The sequence below is a fragment of the Pongo abelii genome, chromosome 15, assembly GCF_028885655.2.
Source record: "Pongo abelii isolate AG06213 chromosome 15, NHGRI_mPonAbe1-v2.0_pri, whole genome shotgun sequence".
In the NCBI taxonomy this organism is placed as follows: domain Eukaryota; kingdom Metazoa; phylum Chordata; class Mammalia; order Primates; family Hominidae; genus Pongo; species Pongo abelii.
In genome coordinates this window covers 107,894,435-107,913,976 of record NC_072000.2, presented here as the reverse complement: position 1 = coordinate 107,913,976, position 19,542 = coordinate 107,894,435, and the positions used below count along the sequence as shown (strand labels likewise).

Genomic DNA, 19,542 nt, shown 5'->3' with positions numbered 1-19,542 from the left:
CTCTTTTTATCTCGAAAACTGAGCTAGGGGAAAAAAGGCACTAATAATCCGGATGGAATCTATGTGCTTAAGGAATAACTTACTAACATATTCCTTACAGAAATGTGAAAATCCCATTGTCAGGTTTCTTCTAGGATTGAGAGACAATTTAAACCAGATGGTTTCAGGGCAATATACAGGCGTTTAATTGCCATGTGGTCCATAAGCACTAGAAACTCCCCTTGTTAGTGACTAACATGAACACAAAAAAGGCAGACCTAGATCAACACGTCACCTACAAATGCTAGGATCACAAATCCTGATGAGAATGAGTTCTGAGCTCTCAGTCACACCCTAGAATAGCAGGCACTGTAGATGGTTTACACTAGTGATATTAGTACACTGTTGCTTCAGTCCAAACCATGTAGAAAGGCAGGCAACAGAAGGAAGAGAAATGGAAATCAAGCCAAGTGTAATCATTTTTAGTACAAAATCAAAGCTGTCCACACCTAAAATGCCCTGTGCAGTCCTAAGTGTCAAATCTCAAGATGAAAGTACTAAGATGGAAAATGTCCAGAGAAGAGAAATAAAAAGAGGCTGAGCGCAGTGACTCATGCCTGTAATCCCAGCACTTTGGGAGGCTGAGGCGGATGGATCACCTGAGTTCAGGAGTTCGGGACCAGCCTGGCCAAATGTGGTGAAACCCCGTCTCTACTAAAAATAAAAAAAATAGCTGGGCGTGGTGATGCATGCCTGTAGTCCCAGCTACCTGGGAGGCTGAGGCAGGAGAATTACTAGAACCCAGGAGGCGGAGGTTGCAGTGAGCCGAGATCGTGCTATTGCACTCCAGCCTGGGCGACAAGAGTGAAACTCCGTCTCAAAAAAAAAAAAAAAAAAAAAAAAAAAAATAGATTTAGTACCTGAATCCTGGAATAGTAGAATTAAAGGAAATATCTGCAATGTTAACATTTATAGTTATGGGTGAGTAAACACACATGCTAGTCTCAGGACTCTGACACACAGGCTGCCTTGAAGGCAGAGCAACTGTACAGCCTGGTAAGCCTACCCACTGGGAGTCTTATGTCTCATAAAGGACTGGCTTCTAGGTGAAGTTTAAAAGGGAGAGTGGCTTAACCACACTAACAGCAAGAGTATGGACGAGAATGACACAGTAAAACATTTAAACCAATTAAGGCAAAACTGAGGTTCCATATATTCTCCAGGGCTGTCCTGTCTATTATGAGAATTACTGGCCACAACTGGCTATATATTACACTTAAGTTAAAAAAAATTTTTTTTTTTTTTTTTTTTTTGAGATGGAGTCTCACTCTGTCACTAGGCTGGAGTGCAGTGGCACGATCTTGGCTCACTGCAACCTCTGCCTCCCAGGTTCAAGCGATTCTCCCGCCTCAGCCTCCTGAGTAGCGGGAATTACAGGCACACGCCACCATGCCCAGCTAATTTTTTAATTTTTAGTAGAGATGGGGTTTCACCACGTTGGTCAGGCTAGTCTCGAACTCCTGACCTAGCGATCCACACGTCTTGGCCTCCCAAGGTGCTGGAATTACAGGCGTGAGCCACCACATCTGGCCAGGAAAATTTTAAAAGGGTAAAAATCAGCCAGGCCAATTACAGACTCACACGTGTAATCCCAGCACTTTGGGAGGCCAAGGTGGGTGGCTCACCTGAGGTCAGGAGTTCTAGACCAGCCTGGCCAACATGGTGAAATCCCATCTCTACTAAAAACACAATATTGGCCAGGTGTGGTGGCGTGTGTGTATAGTCCCAGCTACTTCGGAGGCTGAGGTTGCAGTGAGCCGAGATCATGCCGTTGCACTCCAGCCTGGGTAACAAGAGCAAAATTCCATCTCAAAAAATAAACAAATAAATAAGGCCAGGCGCGGTGGCTCACACCTATAATCCCAGCACTTTGGGAGGCCAAGGTGAGTGGATCGCTTGAGCTCACAAGTTCAAGACCAGCCTAGCCAATATGGTGAAACCTGTCTCTATTAAAAATACAAAAATTAGCCGGGTGTGGTTGTGCATGCCTGTAATCCCAGCTACTCGGGAGGCTGAGGCAGGAGAATTGCTGGAATCCGGGAGGTGGAGGTTGCAGTGAGCCAAGATCATGCCACTGCACTCCAGCCTGGGCGACAAGAGCCAGATTCCATCTGAAAAATAAATAAATAAATAAATAAATAAATAAATATAATAAAAAATACATAAAAATAAAAAGGGTAAAATTCATTTCCTCAGTTCAAATACTTGATAGCCACAAGTGGCCAGTAGCTTCTTGACTGGACAGCACAGATATACAAAACTGTAATCATCTCAGAAAGTTCTACTGGACAGTGCTACTCTGCAAAGTAAATCCAATGCAGAGGTGAAGAGAGTGAATAGAACTACAGACTAAGCGCTGGGCATAGTGGCTCACGCCTGTAATCCTAGCACTTTAGAAGGCTGTGGTGAGAAAATTGCTTGAACTTGAAGTTTGAGACCAGCTTGGGCAACATAGCGAGACCCCCATCTCCATTTAAAAAAAAAAAAAAAAAAGAAAAAGAAAAACTACAGATTAAAGCAGAGGTTCTAGAAGGGCAAATGGTAAGGTTTCCACTCAACTAAGCTTTATCCAGCAAAAATCTACTGAATGTATAAAGAAGATCAGAGCCTTGAAGTAATATGTAATCATGGCAGCACCTGCAGGAACACTAAGAAAAAATGCTGGCCAGGCACGGTGGCTCATGCCTGTAATCCCAGCACTTCGGGAGGCCAAGGCAGGCAGATCACTTGAGGCCAGGAGCCGAAGACCAGCCTGGCCAAATGTGGTGAAACCCCGTCTCTACTAAAAATACAAAACTTAGCCAGGCATGGTGGTACACGCCTGTAGTCCCAGCTACTCGGGAGGCTGAGGCAGGAGAATCGCTTGAACCTGGGAGGTGGAGGTTGCAGTGAGCCAAAACCGTGCCACTCCACTCCAGCCTGGGCAACAGAGTGAGACTCTGTCTCAAAAAAAAAAGAAAAAAGAAAGAAAGAGATGCCAAGCCAGGCTCTGAGCAAGAGAATGCTTCCCAGTGCTAGGAGATCTCTTGCCTGGACTCTTAAGAGAAGGCACTGGGATACTCCAAAACTTACCATGGTCACTGTAGCGTCTTTGCTTCTGGCTTGAAGAAACACTTCTCTGCACTTTGTGGTGAGGAGACTGGCCAGTACTGTTGTTGAGATCACTGCTCGGCCTAACCTTAGCAAGTGAAAGATTGCTGCTAGAACTGGAATCACTAGCATCCAGCTAAGAGAAAATGAGAAAAACAGAGCAAACCACAACACGAACCCAAATGGCTTATTAGGAAGTTAAACTTTTCATTAACACAGACCTCTCATAAACCGTTCATTCAGAGAGAGGAGGAATCACAATGTACAAAAGTGACAACCCTAAACTCAAGCAAAAGTAGTTTTCTGACTGCTGGAAAGACACTAAAGGTAATGTATTCATGATTTTCTTTCCAGGCTTTCTCAAATAACTTTAAATGCTGTATTTACTTCATCTGATGCTTTACGTCATTTCTAAGCTATTAATGACTACAGGTTAATTTATGAAAGACCAGGTTTATGACAACATCCATCTTTGTTTTTTTTTTTTTTGAGACAGAGTCTCACTCTGTCACCCAGGCTGGAGTGCAGTGGCGTGATCCTGGCTCACCGCAACCTCCGCCTCTCAGGGTCAAGCAGTTCTCGTGCCTCAGCCTCGCAAGTAGCTGGGATTACAGGCAAGCGCCAACATGCCCGGCTAATTTTTTGTTTGTTTGTTTTAGCAGAGACAGAGTTTCCCTATGTTGGCCAGTTTGGTCTTGAACTCCTGGTCTCAAGTGATCTGTCAGCCTTGGCCTCCCAAAGTGCTGGGATTACAGGCATGAGCCACCACGCCTGGCCAATATCCATCATTAAGGGTTAAGTTATAATAGTCATAGGATTTAGATTTGCTATTTGCAGGTAAATCTAAAAAATGATGTATCAAATGTTACAAATATTCAAAAGATAAAAACTAAGAAAACAGTTTATATAAATTATAACTACATAAAGGGTATTTCAGCTCTTTCTGATTACTCTTACCTCTGAAGATTTTCTCCCCAATAACAAATATGTAGCTGTGATTTCATCATATTTCATTTTACTAAGAGATTCTTGAATTTCTTCTTGTGAATATCCCATTCCCACCATAATATCTAAAAGAAGGGCATAATACAGTTTATGTGTTTTGTTTGGGTAAGAAATCATCTTTTTTTTTTTTTTTTTGAGACGGAGTTTCGCTCTTGTTGCCCAGGCTGGAGTGCAATGGCACGATCTTGGCTCACTGCAACCTCCACCTCCCAGATTCAAGCAATTCTCCTGCCTCAGCCTCCCGAGTAGCTGGGATTACAGGCATGAGCCACCATGCCTGGTTAATTTTGTAGTTTTAGTAGAGATGGGCTTTCTCCATGTTGGTCAGGCTGGCCTCGACCTCCCGACCTCAGGTGATCTGCCCGCCTCGGCCTCCCAAAGTGCTGGGATTACAGGTGTGAGCCACCACGCCCGGCCAGAAATCATCCTTTTATAGGGTAAAATAATTTTCATTTGACCTAAAAGATGACATATTACATACATTTTGTAACATAAATGGGCACTTGTTTCAGTTACTGGGTGCCATTATGGGAAACTGCAGGTAGTTACGTCCCTAAATATGACAGAACAGATAAACGGTTCATATAACTTGTGCTTAACTTTCCATTATTCACATTTTAGGCACAGACATGAGTCAAACAGAAATATGTTACTTAGACAAAAACACATGAACATGCAGGCATGGAGTGATTACCTATTCTTTTTTGGTCTGAGATGTCTAGCTCTGGTTCAACAAATGGTTTGAGTTCATCTTCTTCATGCCCTGCATTGATCCACCTGTCCATCATGATTTGCTAAAAAAGGTAAACTGTTCATTAGCAGAGTAAAATGAAATATTCTGATAACCATAATATTTACAAAAATTTATTTTCAACATTTCATTGACTATCGTTCAAAGCATAAACTCAAAAAATATTTTTTAATGTTTCAATTCTTGCTTAAAAAGTCGCAGGATGTATCCAGTATGGCATACAAATCAAGCAAAGATCTAAGGTCACTCTAAAGACTCTCCAAAGTTATGGCTTGTTTCCACCTACATGATTACCTCTAGAGTGCCGCGTTTAATTGGATTTAGCACCAGGAAACGTTTGAGAAGGTTTTCACAGTCTGTAGACATGTAGAAGGGAATTCTGTATTTCCCTCTTAATACTCTCTCTCTCAGTTCCTTTGGGGAGGTAGAGAGGAAAGAAAACGAGTAAGTCAACCTTTAGGTTTAGTTAACAAAACAACAAAAAACCCCCTGAAACCCCCACACTGATATAATGTTAAAAATATTAAGCCATGTAATATTAGGAAACTTCTTTTAGTTTAGTGAAGTACATGGGTGCAGCTTCTTATACCTTCAGGTTTTGCCCATCAAAGGGAAGTGAGCCACTGACTAGTGTGTATAAAATGACCCCCAGACTCCACACATCCACTTCTGGCCCGTCGTATTTCTTGCCCTGGAAGAGCTCAGGTGCTGCGTATGGAGGACTGCCACAAAATGTGTCGAGTTTACCGCCAACAGTAAATTCATTGCTAAAACCAAAATCTGCTATTTTAATGTTCATATCGGCATCTAACAATAGATTTTCAGCCTAGAGGGAAAACATCAAGACAAAAATGAAATTTAACCAAAATAGAATTAATTGTGACAGGATTAGGCATTTTAGAAAAGCTTTCTGTAATGATATGAAGTTACCTCCTAATTAATGTGAAAACATTCTTTCTAGAGAAAAAAACAGGAGACAAGTTAGAACTCCTCATTTTATAATATTAACAATAACAAACATGAAGTACAGATTAATTCTAGCAGTAATCTAAACATCAATGTCCCAAGATCAAGAAAAGCCTTGATGAGTTTTTCAATTAATAATAATAATATGGGGGCCGGGCACGGTGGCTCACACCTATGATCCCAGCACTTTGGGAGGCCGAGGTGGACGAATCATCTGAGGCCAGGAGTTCAAGACCAGCCTGGCCAACATGGTGATACCCTGTCTTTACTAAAAATACAAAAATAGCTGGGTGTGGTGGTACACATCTGTAATCCCAGCTACTCAGGAGGCTGAGGCAGGAGAATTGCTTGAACCCGGGAGGCAGAGGTTGCAGTGAGCCAAGATCGTGCCACTGCACTCCAGCCTGGGCGACAGAGCAATACTCCATCTCAAAACCAAAAAACAAGAATAATACGGGGCAGGGCCAGGTACAGTGGCTCACTTGAGCCCAGGAGTTCAAGACCAGCTTGGGCAACATAGTGAGACCCTTTCTCTACAAAAGATTTTTAAAAATTAGCTGGGTATGGTGGCACACGTCTGCAATCCCAGCTACTTGGAAGGCTGAGGTAGGAGGATCTCTTAAGCCTGGGAGCTTGAGGCTGCAGTGAGCTATGACTGTGCCACTGCACTCCAGCCTGGGTGACAGAGTAAAACCCTGTCTCAAAAAATAAATAATTTTTTTTAAGAAGGGGCATTTCATAAAAACTGCTAAATAGCTATAAAATGGCTGTTAATGAGGAGGGGAGAATCCTAAACCTCATTCAAGAGTCAAATCATGGCTGAGTGTGGTGGCTCACGCCTGTAATCACAGCACTTTGGGAGGCTGAGGCGGGTGGATCACCTGAGGTCACAGTTCGATACCAGTCTGGCCAACATGGTGAAGCCCCATCTCTACTAAAAATACAAAAAATTAGCTGGGCGTGGTGGTGGGCGCCTGTAATCCCAGCTACTTGAGAGGCTGAGGCAGGAGAATCGCTTGAACCTGCGAGGTGGAGGTTGCAGTGAGCAGAGATCGCACCACTGCACTCTAGCCAGGGCAACAAAGTGAGACTCCGTCTCAAAAAAAAAAAGAGACAAATCACAGTCACTTTACTTTAACAAACATTTCCTATGTGGCTACTCCACAGCAGATGCTATATTAGTGTCTGGATGGATAATGATGAACAAGACAGATAAAGCCCTACCCTCAATAGCTCACAGTTTAGAAGGGAAGAGGCAGAATGATAAGCAGCTGTCCTGAGACAAAATGCCATAACTGAAGAGGCACAGGGAGTTGTGGGTTGGCACTGAAAGGTGTGGATGGCTTCCCAGATGAAGTGAAATCAAAGCACCAGAGGGTGCATCTGATCATAATGGATGTGTTGATAAGGGGTATTTCAGGCAGAATAAAGAGTCTGAGAACCCATGTGAGACAGAGCATGTTTCACACAAGAAACTGAAAGACAGTATGTGAGACAGAGATGTGTAGAGGGGGCTGGGGAGATGGTCAGGGCTTAATCACAAGCGACTGTACTTGAGAAGTTTGGGTTTTCATCCTAAGAGCAATGGGAAGCCACTGAAGAGTTGTTCAAGCAGAGAAATGACCATCTTATTTGTGTTTCCTTGAAAGACCATTCTGGGTGCAGTGTAGAAAACATACATGGGAGGAAGAGGCACTAGAAACAGAGAAGAACATATAAGAAAGCAGTGTCGGAATCACCTATGAGATAATGGTGGTCTGGCCTTGGATAGTGTAACAGGGGCATAAAAGAGTGAGCTTAACAGATATCTGGAACACAGCAGCAAAAGGACCTGGTGACTGAGTGGGTAGTACAGACAGAGTAAGGCACTTGAGGGACATAAGTCACCTGAATGAGAAGTGAACATTCATGTTTATAGGATTTGAACCTGCTGCACCCAAGGGATGCTTATACGAAGATACCCTTTGCTCAGCTGGGTCCTGGATCCCAGAAGAGTGCTCTGGCTGCAGGAATGGATTTGGGGCCATCAGCATAGTTGGCCACTGCAGTTGAGAGAGTGAATGTGAATGCTCTAGGGGCGGGTGCAGAGAACAAGCAAGTCAATGACAATTACGTAAGGGGAGAGTGAAAGTGAGTGCCAAGTTAAGACACAGAATCTAGGAAATGTTTAGAGAAATATGGCTATGAAGGGGAAGAGAGAAAAAGCGTGTATCTGGAAGAGGAACAGAGACGGCTTTTTAGTTAAAAAAAAAAAAAAAAGGCATATAGACTTGAGCATGTGTAAATGCTGCTGGTGAAAAGTCAGTAGAGAAGGAGAGTGAATAAACAAATGGAGAGAAAAGAGGCATCAGACAGAGCACAGCCCCCAGAGGGAATGAGGACCCAGAGCTCAAAGCAGAAGCACCCCACTTTCCTGTAACAGGAGGAAAGAAGTGATGGATGGGAGTAGGTGCAGCTAGGTTTGAGGGCCTGGTAAAAAATGAGAGTTTCTGCCTGGTGTTTCTATTTTCTCTGTGTGATACGAAACCTCATCCTATGCCAGAGTGAGGGCAGAGGCTGAGGACCTTGAAAGAGGTCTCAAACAGGCACTGCTGTTAACGGGAGAGAATATTGATGAAAGCAGCAGAAATGAATGCCGGGTGGCACTGAGGATGCTGTGGGCGCGACCATACACTTCTGGAGGCCCCCATTTGTTTGGCTGTGTGATGACTGTCCTCCAGAGATCAACCACCAGTCACCGTAACTGAAATGTAAAATACTTTCAATAACCTTTATTATTCTTTATTTTTAATGCTCTTTCCCATAACTTGATTAAGAGGATTCAATTATTGTGGGATTTTAAAAAATGTTAATAAGGCTAATCTACACCTCATTTGTGTAACGACCACTGAGAGAACTGCACACATACAGACAGAGCACACACTGAGTAAGGCACTTCTACTCACCTTGAGGTCTCGATGTACGATCCGTTTCTGATGGCAGTATTGAACTGCAGACACAATCTGAATAGGAGAGACGCAGAGTCAGTCATCACTGGTGCAGATTCACAATTAAGATGAAAATAACTTTGTTAATGTTCACACATATAGAATACTCAGTATACACTCGAATGTCCGTGTGTATTTCTAAAAACAATTTTCCTATGCCTTGAACTTTCCAGTCTGGAGAAATTCGGGGGTGAGGGCAAAAACAAATAGGTGAGGATGTTCTTCCGTTTTCTACTGTTTTAACTGAAGTCTCTTTTTGGACCCTATCCGTTGACATTCCACTTATAGTGTAGTGCCAGGACCCAACAAATTGCCTGGATCTGGAGGACCCTGGCTGCCCCTAGGCCCCAATGGCTGTGGTGTAACTTTTTTTTTTTTCTTTTAACAGAGCCTCGTTCTGTCACCCAGGCTGGAGTGCAATGGCATGATCTTGGCTCACTGCAACCTCCCCATCCCGGGTTCAAGCAATTCTCCTGCCTCAGCCTCCCGAGTAGCTGGGATTACAAGTGTGCGCCACCATGCCCGGCTAATTTTCTATTTTTAGTAGAGACGGGGTTTCACCACGTTGGCCAGGCTGGTCTCGAACTCCTGACCTCAGGTGATCCGCCTGTCTCAGCCTCCCAAAGCGCTAGGATTACAGGCGTGAGCCACTGCGCCCGGCCTGTGCAACCTTTCCATATCCATAGAGTCAACTCCAAACCAAACCAGCGGTTAGAGAGTTGCCAACACCCAGGTGTTAATCCAGGTTGGCTCTCTTCTGTAAGTGCCCTTCTCAGCCTGCTCCCTGCAAGTCTTCCTTCTAACTGATGTGGATCATGGAGAGCAAAAGTTAGTTAACTTCTCTGAGGGTCAGTTTCCTCTTCCTTTATTAAAATGGAGGAATGAATGTTGCAACATATGTGAACTATGAAAACTACTACGTGCACTATTAAGGATTCCTCCCACTTTCAGCAAATAGTATGCTTTTATTTAGTCAAGTTGCAATGATGTCTATGATTAAACAATTGTTTTACTGAAATTTCACACTTACTGGTCACTTAAAAAAAGTCTTCTAATATTAAAGCTTTATATGCTCATTGTAGAAATTTCAGGAAATACAGAAAAGTCTATAGAAATATATTCCTGCATTACCACTAAGTAGAGGTAACATCTCTTGTTATTTTGCTGTACTTGCATCTAGTCTTTTCTTTGGTATTCTGCATGTATATTTAGACACATATGATTACATATATACAAAACTGAGGTTATAATAAAAATACTGTTGGTTCCTCCAAATCATCATCAACTCTTAGCTGTAAGCCCCATGGACCCACCTGTGGACATAAAATCTCAGAGGGCTGTACAATATTTTGGTTCAGAATAAGCAGCAAGGACAAGGTGAACTGGGGTTAGGATGAGATGATAACAAAAATCAGAACTTTACTAAGCAACTTCATTATTTAAAATTAACATTCAGAATATCAGACCCACTTATAATTAACTAAAGGTACAAAAATTCCAATGCCAAAAAAAGGTTTTAGAGCATCTGTTACTTTGGATTTATCACTATTGTTCTATTCAGTCAGCATGAAAACTTGACAAGTAAAATAGTTTTGTTTTCCCAAAACAAAGTAACAGCTTTGTCACCTAGGACACAGGTAAATTTTATCTAATCTTTTTCCTTTTCTCATTCAGAATTTATATTAGTTTTTCCTCATATTGAGATTTCTCTTATAGGTTATTTTCAAATTCTGCTTTTGAATCAGATTTGATTTCCTGCCCTTTCTCAAAGAGATCAAAGGATTTCTCTCTCTCTTTAGCTCCAAAACAGCTCAAAGCTAACCTGATGCCACAATAAGCTGAAAAGACTCAACTTGAACTTACTGTTTTTTTTTGCATTCTATTACCAGCTAGAAATGGTGATGTCTAACAGATGTTATTTATGTTAAACTATGAATGCTAGCCTAATTCACTTTCAATCATACATAAAAGAGCGTCAAATCATCAAGCCCACCAAGAAAGAGGTAAGTAAAAAAGATGGAGCTGTGCCGGGCACGGTGGCTCACGCCTGTAATCCCAGCACTTTGGGAGGCCGAGGCGGCTGGATCACAAGGTCAGGAGATTGAGATCATCCTGGCTAACACAGTGAAATCCCGTCTCTACTAAATATATAAAAAATTAGCCAGGCATAGTGGCAGGCATCTGTATTCCCAGCTACTCAGGAGGCTGAGGCAGAAGAATGGCATGAACCCAGGGGGCGGAGCTTGCAGTGAGCCGAGATCGCGCCACTGCACTCCAGCCTGGGCGACAGAGCGAGACTCGTCTCAAAAAAAAAAAAGATGGAGCTGGAAATCTATTCTTTTCCTCGGAAAAGAACAAGCTCAACCAAAAAATTAAAATGTCATAAGCAGTAACTAGGATGGGCATGGTGAAGGAAGCAGGAAGGGGAAAACCCATCTAGTGATGAATATGGAAAAGGGATCACACACAGTGTACTTTGTGTGTGGCATATCTTCCTTTTTGTCATAAATAGAAAAACTTGTTTTACTTAGTCAAAGTAATTATGACTTATAAGCTCCTAGAAAGCACAGAAATTGAGGCCAGGCGCGATGGCTCACGTCTGTAATCCCAGCATTTTGGGAGGCTGAGGAGGGCAGATCACTTGAGATCAGGAATTCAAGACCAGCCTGGCCAACACTGGTGAAACCTTGTCTCTACTAAAATTACCAAAAAAAAAAAAAAAAAAAAAAAAAAAATAGCTGGGCGTGGTGGTGCACACTTGTAATCCCAGCTACTTGGGAGGCTGAGGCAGGAGAATCGCTTGAACCTGGCAGGCGGAGGTTGCAGTGAGCTGAGATCGATCAGGCCACTGCACTCCAGCCTTGGTGACAGAGGGAGACTCCATCTCAAAAACAAAAACAAAAACAAAGAAACCACAGCATTTGAAACAGAAAAATGGAAACACCAATATCATATGTATCCTTCCAAGTCTAATGAAGCTGTTTTAAGCAAATATCATGGAAGAAGGGGTCAATTCTAAAGCACTCTAAATCAATTTGCTAATTGAAAAAACACATACATACAAACCATCTTTTCTAGTCCAACTAACAGGCTCCTCAAATAAAGGCTTCAGAATTTCTGCAGGGAATTTACAATAAAAATTGGAGTAATTTCCTCAAGATTTAGGTTAGTAAGCTCTTGCTGGGTGACACCAGCCCCTTCCTCATAGTCAGTAAGCCATCTTCACACATGTTTGCAAGTCAGATTCATCTGAGTAGGAAGGAATGTAAATTGTATGAAGCACAAAAATTTTACCTTTTAGGTGGCCAATTTATAAAAATTAAGAGTACAGTTATAGAAAGAGCCACTTTTTTTCTAATGAAAATCTGAATTTCCTTTAATAGACCATACAATCAAATTATATTAGAATTGCAAAGAACTATGGAATTCATCAAGTATAATTTCTTTTTTTTTATAGCTTTAAAAACAGGATCAGAGAAGTTAAACGATAGCCAAAGTTGATTTTTACTTTGGTTTTACTAGATTTGAATCCAAAGTACCATTAGTATTTAAGCAACAGCAAAATATAAGAAACATTTATAAGAAACTTAATAAGTCCTATCACTTACAAATGTAAACATCAGATTAAGCAAATCAAAGGAGACTTGAACTTTAATAGTCTGTCCAGCTTGACAACCTTGTATATGGATAAAACAAAATATAAAGGTTCTAAGAAAAATGAGGCTATAATTCCATTTCAACGTAGGCCTTGTGAGAATATAGAGTTAATTTAAAAGCAGTGAAGCACTGCTCCTTTCCTTAGTCTAAATCAGGGGTTGGCAAATTATGGCCTCTGGCTACATCCGGCCCATCCCTGTTTTTGTAAATAAAGTTTTGTTGGAACACATCATGTTCATCCATTTGGTATTGTCTACAGCTGCTTTTTTTTTTTTTTTTTTTTGAGATGGCGTCTCACTCTGTCACCCAGGCTGAAGTGCAATGGTGCGGTCTTGGCTCACTACAACTTCCGCCTCCCAGGTTCAAGCGATTCTCCTGCCTCAGCCTCCCCAGTAGCTGGGATTACAGGCACCTGCCATCATGCCCGGCTAATTTTTGTGTCTGTGTAGAGACAGGGTTTCACTATGTTGACAAGGCTGGTCTCGAACTCCTGACCTCAGGTGATCCGCCCACCTCGGCCTCCCAAAGTGCTGGGATTACAGGCATGAGCCACCGCACTCAGCCTACGACTGCTTCTAAGCTACAACAAGAGAGTTAAATAGTTGCGACAGAGACAGTGTGGCCCACAAAGCCTGAAATGTTCACTATGTGGCCCTTTACAGAAGTTTGCTGATTCCCAGTCTAAATAATAGCACAATATAATGACTGCAAATCTGAGTTTTGGGGTCAGAGGGTTTGGGACTCTGAGTCTACAGCAGGTCTCCTACTTGAAAGGCAATTCTGGGACCTGCCCGGGCAATACAGCGAGACCCCGTTCTCCACAATAAGGGGGAAAAAGAAAAAAGAAAGGCAATTCTGGGCAAGTTATTTAATCTTCCCATGTCTCAGTTGTCTTATTTTTTAGCAAATGGGTATAACAGTCCTTAACTCACAAGGCAGCTGTAAGATTTACATTAATGTTGGTAAAGTACTTATCTCAGTGTGTGGCATGGTCAATCGATAACAGTAATTATTATTAATAAAGACAGGAGAGTTAAGTAACCTGTTTGCTTCAAACCTGCTTATTAAAACCCAAGTCTCTTTAAAAATCAGAGTAAAAACAAACCAAGAAGTAAAGTTACTAATTAACAGTTTCAGTTACACTTGGTCTTGGTTTATGTCAGACAAAGCTAATAATGAATTTTGGGGTTCTGACATTCGGCTTGCTAAAAACTCTGAAATGGTTTTAATTAATGTAATCACAGGTGTTTTTGAAAGGCTCTAGATTTTTAAGGCTCAATTGTAAAAAGGGAAGGTTAAGTATAAGACTAATGCTCCCATTACAAAGCTAGGAATAGAACCATGGCTGCCAACAGCACAGTGCCTTAGGTATGAAAAGTACTTCATAAATTTTTGTTGAATTGAATGGCCAACTCCTGCTATCCAACAGGCCTTATAAGCATTTATAGAGGCAAACACTTGTTTGCTTCAGGGTTTAAGTGAGATAAATTATCAAATTAACAAAGTAAAGACACATTAATTCATACCTGTCTAAATTTAGATCTTGCTTCTTTTTCCTTCATCCTGCCATGTGCAACCAAATAGTCAAATACTTCACCTATAGGTGAGAGAAATAAAAGTAAGTAGAAATCCTACTTCTGAGCATTAATTTTCCCATAAATTGATAATGTTTCACTTTTAGCAATGCTCTAATTTTTAAATATAGATATAAAGTTAGCCAGAAATATGTGGAATTTGAACTAAGCTGGCTTTAACTACAGACATTTAAATTCACCAACAAAATCTTTAAGCTGAAGAAAAGCCTTAAAATTAAATTCCCTATACTTAAATTATATAACTCTTAAAGAGCGTTTTCAATAGGCTTTAATAAAAACTAAGCAATTAAAACAGAAAATTAAAATGGATGAAGTTATTTGTGTTAGAAGAGGACATCCTCACTGCGGGATTATGACAACAAAGCGTTTCCTGAGTATATTCATTCACTGAACAAGTATTTCCTGAATGTCTACTAACTGCAAGGCACTGTTCTAGGTAGGCTCTGGGGAAATGCAGCAGCGGACACAAGATCCTTTTCCTCACAGAGTTTACATTCTAGTTGGGGGAGGGGGCAATAAATGAATAAACATATAGTGTATCAGAGGACAGTAAGTGCTGTGGAGAAAAAGTAGGAGAGACAGACAAATGAGCCTGTGTGTGCACACCCTTGTGTTCTGCTGACTACTTGAGGGTGTGGACAATGTAGTTATCTGGGGTAAGATTCTACAGTAATGAAGAGAAACAGCAAGAAGGCCACAGGGCTGGAGAAGTGTGAATGAGGGGAAGAGGGTAGTTCATGAGGCTAGGAAGAGTCCTGTAGGCCGTGGTGAGGACTCTGGCTCTACTATAAGTGAGACGAGAAGCAGAGATGAAAAAAGACTGACCTCTTAAAAGGATCACTGGCTGCTCGCGGGGAAGAGGCTTCCAATGACGGGAAGGGACAGGAAGACCAAGAGGGAGATCAGTACAATAATCAAACCAATCATGAAAGTGACGGGGACTAGAGTGGGAAGCACAGTGGTGGTGAGAAGTAGGAGCTCAGGATACAATGGAGGTGAAAACAACAGAACTAGCTGATGTACGCCTAGGTGGCAGTTTACACAACATTAATTATTTGGGGAAGAAAGGTGACACTTCAAGGAATATATTATTAGCACTGTCAACTGCTTATCAATGTAGAATAAAGAATCAACACCTCTGAAATCAATAGAAAAGAATACTAATTTAGAAAATTAGATATAAAGTGTTTTCAGGAAAGAAACATCTTTACTTCATACAAAGAAGGAATACCTCCATCAGCTTAGTGAAAATATTAAACTAATATTCTGATACTTGAAAGTCATCATGAATTACACAATTATCTGACTTTGAAACTCTTATTAACCCTAACTCTGAAAGAATAAATTTTACATAATGAATGGGCATAAATATTTTCATGTTATTACTTGATTGCATAATGATTTTTTTTTTTTTTTTTTGAGAGAGAGAGAGTTGTGCTGTTGCCCAGGCTGGAGTGCAGTGGCCCGATCTTGGCTCACTGCAACCTCTGCCTCCCATGTTCAAGCAATTCTCGTGCCTCAGCCTCCTGAGTAGCTGGGATTACAGGTGTGTGTCACCACACCCGGCTAATTTTTGTATTTTTAGTAGAGATGGGGGTTTCACCACGTTGGCCAGGCTGGTCTCGAACTCCTGGCCTCAAGTGATCTGCCCATCTTGGCCTCCCAAAGTGCTGGGATTACAGGCGTGAGCCACCGTGCCCAGCCTGCATAATGATCTTTTAAAAGGCATTACATACATACTGTCAAGTTTACACGACACAATTCACTTAACTATGATGAATTATGAAGTTAAATGTCAGCTCGGTAAAGTGTCAGCATTTTCTATGCGAATGACCTTTCTATTTGCAGAAAAGCACACAATGTCAAAACAAGTGGTTAATAAGCAAAAACAACTAAACATGAGTGAATATCATATAGAAGAGTTTTTACTTAAAAAAATTAAATGATTAAGCCCATCAGCTGTTGTAGAGTAACACAGATAAAATCCAAGTCTGTCAATATAATTTTGACAGATTTTTTTTCTAAATTTGAATTCAATATAAACCTCTTAAGAGATTTGTGGAACCATATGTCACACTCATAATTACTAAATTATAATTCAGGAGTTCAACTGTTAAACCAGGAATTCAATCCAGATCTTTTTTTCCTTATTAAAAATGTATTAACATTCAGGTTAAGCAGCTGAACTGAAAAATACTAAGGCTATTTATTACAGATAAAAGAAGCAAGAAGCAAAGAGTGGCTCTCCTGCCTGGGCAGGAACAGGTGGCTGGATGGAAGGACACTGACAGGCCAGTTCAGAAAACCCTTAGTTCTAGTTCAGGTCCTGAAACTAACTAGCTATGGATCCCTTGACATAGAACAAACTTTCTGAGCTTTAGTTTCATCTGTAAAAATTAGACTGTTGCCCTAAAATTTCTAAGATTATTTTCAATTCTAAAATTCTATGAGTCTACCAAATCAAAAGGCAGCAGGCTGGGGGGTGGGGGAGATGCAATGGTGGAATGGGTGGCCAATTTAATAAAACTTTTCACAATGGCAAACACATCAACAATAAAACATATGTCCTGGAAATTGTTTTAATAAACTCAACAAAACACTGTTAAAGAGGCCAGGTGCTGTGGCTCACACCTATAATCCTAGCAATTTGGGAGACCAAGGCAGGTGGATCACTTGAGGTCAGGAGTTCAAGACCAGCCTGGCCAATGCGCCAAAACCTTGTCTCTACTAAAATTAGAAAAATTAGCCAGGTGTGGTGTGTGCCTGTAGTCCCAACTACTCAGGAAGCTGAAGCAGGAGAATTGCTTGAACCCAGGAAGCAGAGGTTGCAGTGAGCCGAGATGGTGCCACTGCACTCCAGCCTGGGCAACAGAGTGAGACCCTGTCTCCAAAAAAAAAAACAAAAACCCAAGGTAATACAGAACCACCACCACCTTGGATTAAATGATTAAATGCTGTTACAATGTTGCCAAGTGCACTGAGCCCTCAGAGGTGGCTACTATGCTCACTGTGAAGCTCAGCTCAGCACATGTTACTTGCCAGGTCACATGGCCAATGAGGGCCACTGGCTGGATTCACTCCATGTCTGTCTTTTCCACAGCCCATCCTCTTTCTACTAAACCTGGATGACTCTTAGATGTTTTTGTCTTGCCCCTATATGAGTAATCTCTGTGACCTGGGTAGCTAAAACAGATGGGAACAGAAAGCTGTGACTGACCAACAAACTAGAAAGGCTATCTGCTGTCAGAGCACTGGGGGTCCAGGCCCAGAGTGCCCACAGTGAGACTTCCCAGCCTCCATTTCCTCAGGGGTAAAAAGCCCATCACTCACTGCCTGGCCACAGCATGGAGTCGCTGTGAAGGTCAAAGGAGATCTGGTAAGAGAAAGCACCTTGTACACTGTAGAGGCTGTACAACGAGAGGGCTATGAACATTACTCTGTGTTGTTTGCCCACAGAAAGTATTAGAACTCCATAAAGCTTTTTGGTCCTGAAATTAACATTCCCCTCTTTCTACTACCCCTGAAGTTTTGAAAATCCCAATGAAATTCCCAAACTAGACATACATAAAGTATAAAATACACAACTAATAATGAATTAGGAGTATAAAAAAGTGGTGTCAGAGGTATGCTTACTACAACTCATTGTTTTCCACAACAGGTTTACAATCTTTTTATTTTCAATGGTAAACTCACTCAAATGAGACTATAATCCAACTTTCTGTCTTCAGGTTTTGTAACATGGATCAAAGTGCTAATGATAAAATTACTATAGAGTTTAACAGAATGTGTACCCAGTAGTTTATAATTCATAAATGCAGTCTAATTCTTTTTTTTTTTTTTTTGCCATCTTAGCTTTTTATTCTTGCCATGATACATCTTCTTTTTTTTTTTTTATTTTTTTTCTTTTATTATTATTATTATTATTATTATTATTATTATACTTTAGGTTTTATGGTACATGTGCGCAATGTGCAGGTAAGTTACATATGTATACATGTGCCATGCTGGTGCGCTGCACCCACCAACTCGTCATCTAGCATTAGGTATATCTCCCAATGCTATCCCTCCCCCCTCCCCCCACCCCACAAATGCAGTCTAATTCTTATCTGTTGAGTATCTGCTGTGTGCCAGGCAGTGTGCTAGAGGCAGGGGACACAAAAAGATGAACAAGAAAGCTTCTGCCCTTCACAGACAATGAAACTCAAGTGTGGTCGTAAACTACAAACCCAGCCCAATCTCAACCATAAAATACAAATCATTATAAAAGACAGTAGCTATAAACATGCATTTCAGAAAATGTCTACATTTTTACAAAACCATAGGCAAATAGTTACTAGTCATTAATCTTCATTTTAAGGAAACTCTAGTGATGTGTACTGTAACCATCATTTCTGGCCTTGGGGAAGACAGACACCAGCGACATTAAAATCTGGTAAAGAAAAGCATCTAAACCAGAGCACACATTTGTTTCAAACAGACTAAGCATTCATATGTTTAAATAGCCACATACTCAAGATAAACAAAATGTGGAGTGTGTGTCCCACACACACAATGGAGTATTATTCGGCCTTAAAAAGGAATGAAATTCTGACACATGCTACAGCATGGATGAACCTTGAGGACACTATGCTGCATCAATCAGCCAGACACAAAAAGACAAATCCTGTATAATTCCACTTGTATGAGGTTCCAAGAGTAGTCAAATTCATAGAGACAGAAAGGAGAATGGTTGCCAAGGACTGGGAGAAGGAGAAATGGAGAGTTAGTGTTTAATGGGTAGAGAGTTTCGTGTTGGAAAATGAAAACATTCTGGACATGGGTGGTGGTGAGGGCAATGTGAACGTGCTAATGCCACTGAACTGTGTGCCTAAAAATGATTATAATGATAATTTTAAGTGATGCATGTTTTACCACAAAAAATATCCAGGTATTTAGATATTATCAATTAACAATGCTAATAGTGAAACACTTCATGGCAACCCCTAGAAGTGCTAGGAGTCAGCTTTTCTGACTCTCATCCTAGTGTATTATGGCTCTGGACGTTAAATGAGACCTTAATGATGACCCATATGGGCATTATGGTTGTGTATTTTTTTAAAAGGGAGAAAGAAAAAAAACCCAATATATATAAAAATGTTCTTACCTCCACTTGCATATTCCATGATTAGGTAGAGTGTTTTTTCAGTTTCAATGACTTCGAATAACTTCACTGGGGCAGAGGAGAGGATACAGAAGAAAAAGAGACAAATGTCTGTATGCACAAACCATGCACATATAAACTGTAACTATGAAAAGCAACCTTTTCCCTGTTAAAGATTTTAATAGCTGGCCCTCTAAAAAATGCTTTTAGGGAATTTTATCAAATACCACAACAACAGAAAAGAGTCTATGAAAGCATGGAATTCCATAAAAATAAAGATTATTTCTGAGTGTTCAGTGTGACTTCCATATG

The 19,542-nt window shown here is 41.0% G+C and overlaps 1 protein-coding gene across 12 annotated transcripts in view; it reads right to left on the bottom strand.

Annotated features, from left to right (window-relative positions):
- The window catches only part of MARK3 (microtubule affinity regulating kinase 3), a 119,622-nt gene that overhangs the window by 31,971 nt on the left and 68,109 nt on the right, over window positions 1-19,542 (bottom strand). For 8 of the 12 annotated variants that reach the window (XM_024231453.3, XM_024231455.3, XM_024231454.3 and 5 more), the window contains 8 exons: window positions 19,234-19,299; window positions 14,022-14,092; window positions 8,797-8,853; window positions 5,475-5,711; window positions 5,180-5,299; window positions 4,829-4,928; window positions 4,087-4,199; window positions 3,112-3,265 (listed from right to left, as the gene is read on the bottom strand). In XM_024231453.3, the coding sequence (XP_024087221.1) occupies window positions 3,112-3,265; window positions 4,087-4,199; window positions 4,829-4,928; window positions 5,180-5,299; window positions 5,475-5,711; window positions 8,797-8,853; window positions 14,022-14,092; window positions 19,234-19,299 (918 nt within the window). The remainder of the gene's footprint in view (window positions 1-3,111; window positions 3,266-4,086; window positions 4,200-4,828; window positions 4,929-5,179; window positions 5,300-5,474; window positions 5,712-8,796; window positions 8,854-14,021; window positions 14,093-19,233; window positions 19,300-19,542) is intronic. The other 4 variants (XM_024231456.3, XM_063715750.1, XM_024231459.3 and 1 more) reach the window with 2 other exon arrangements.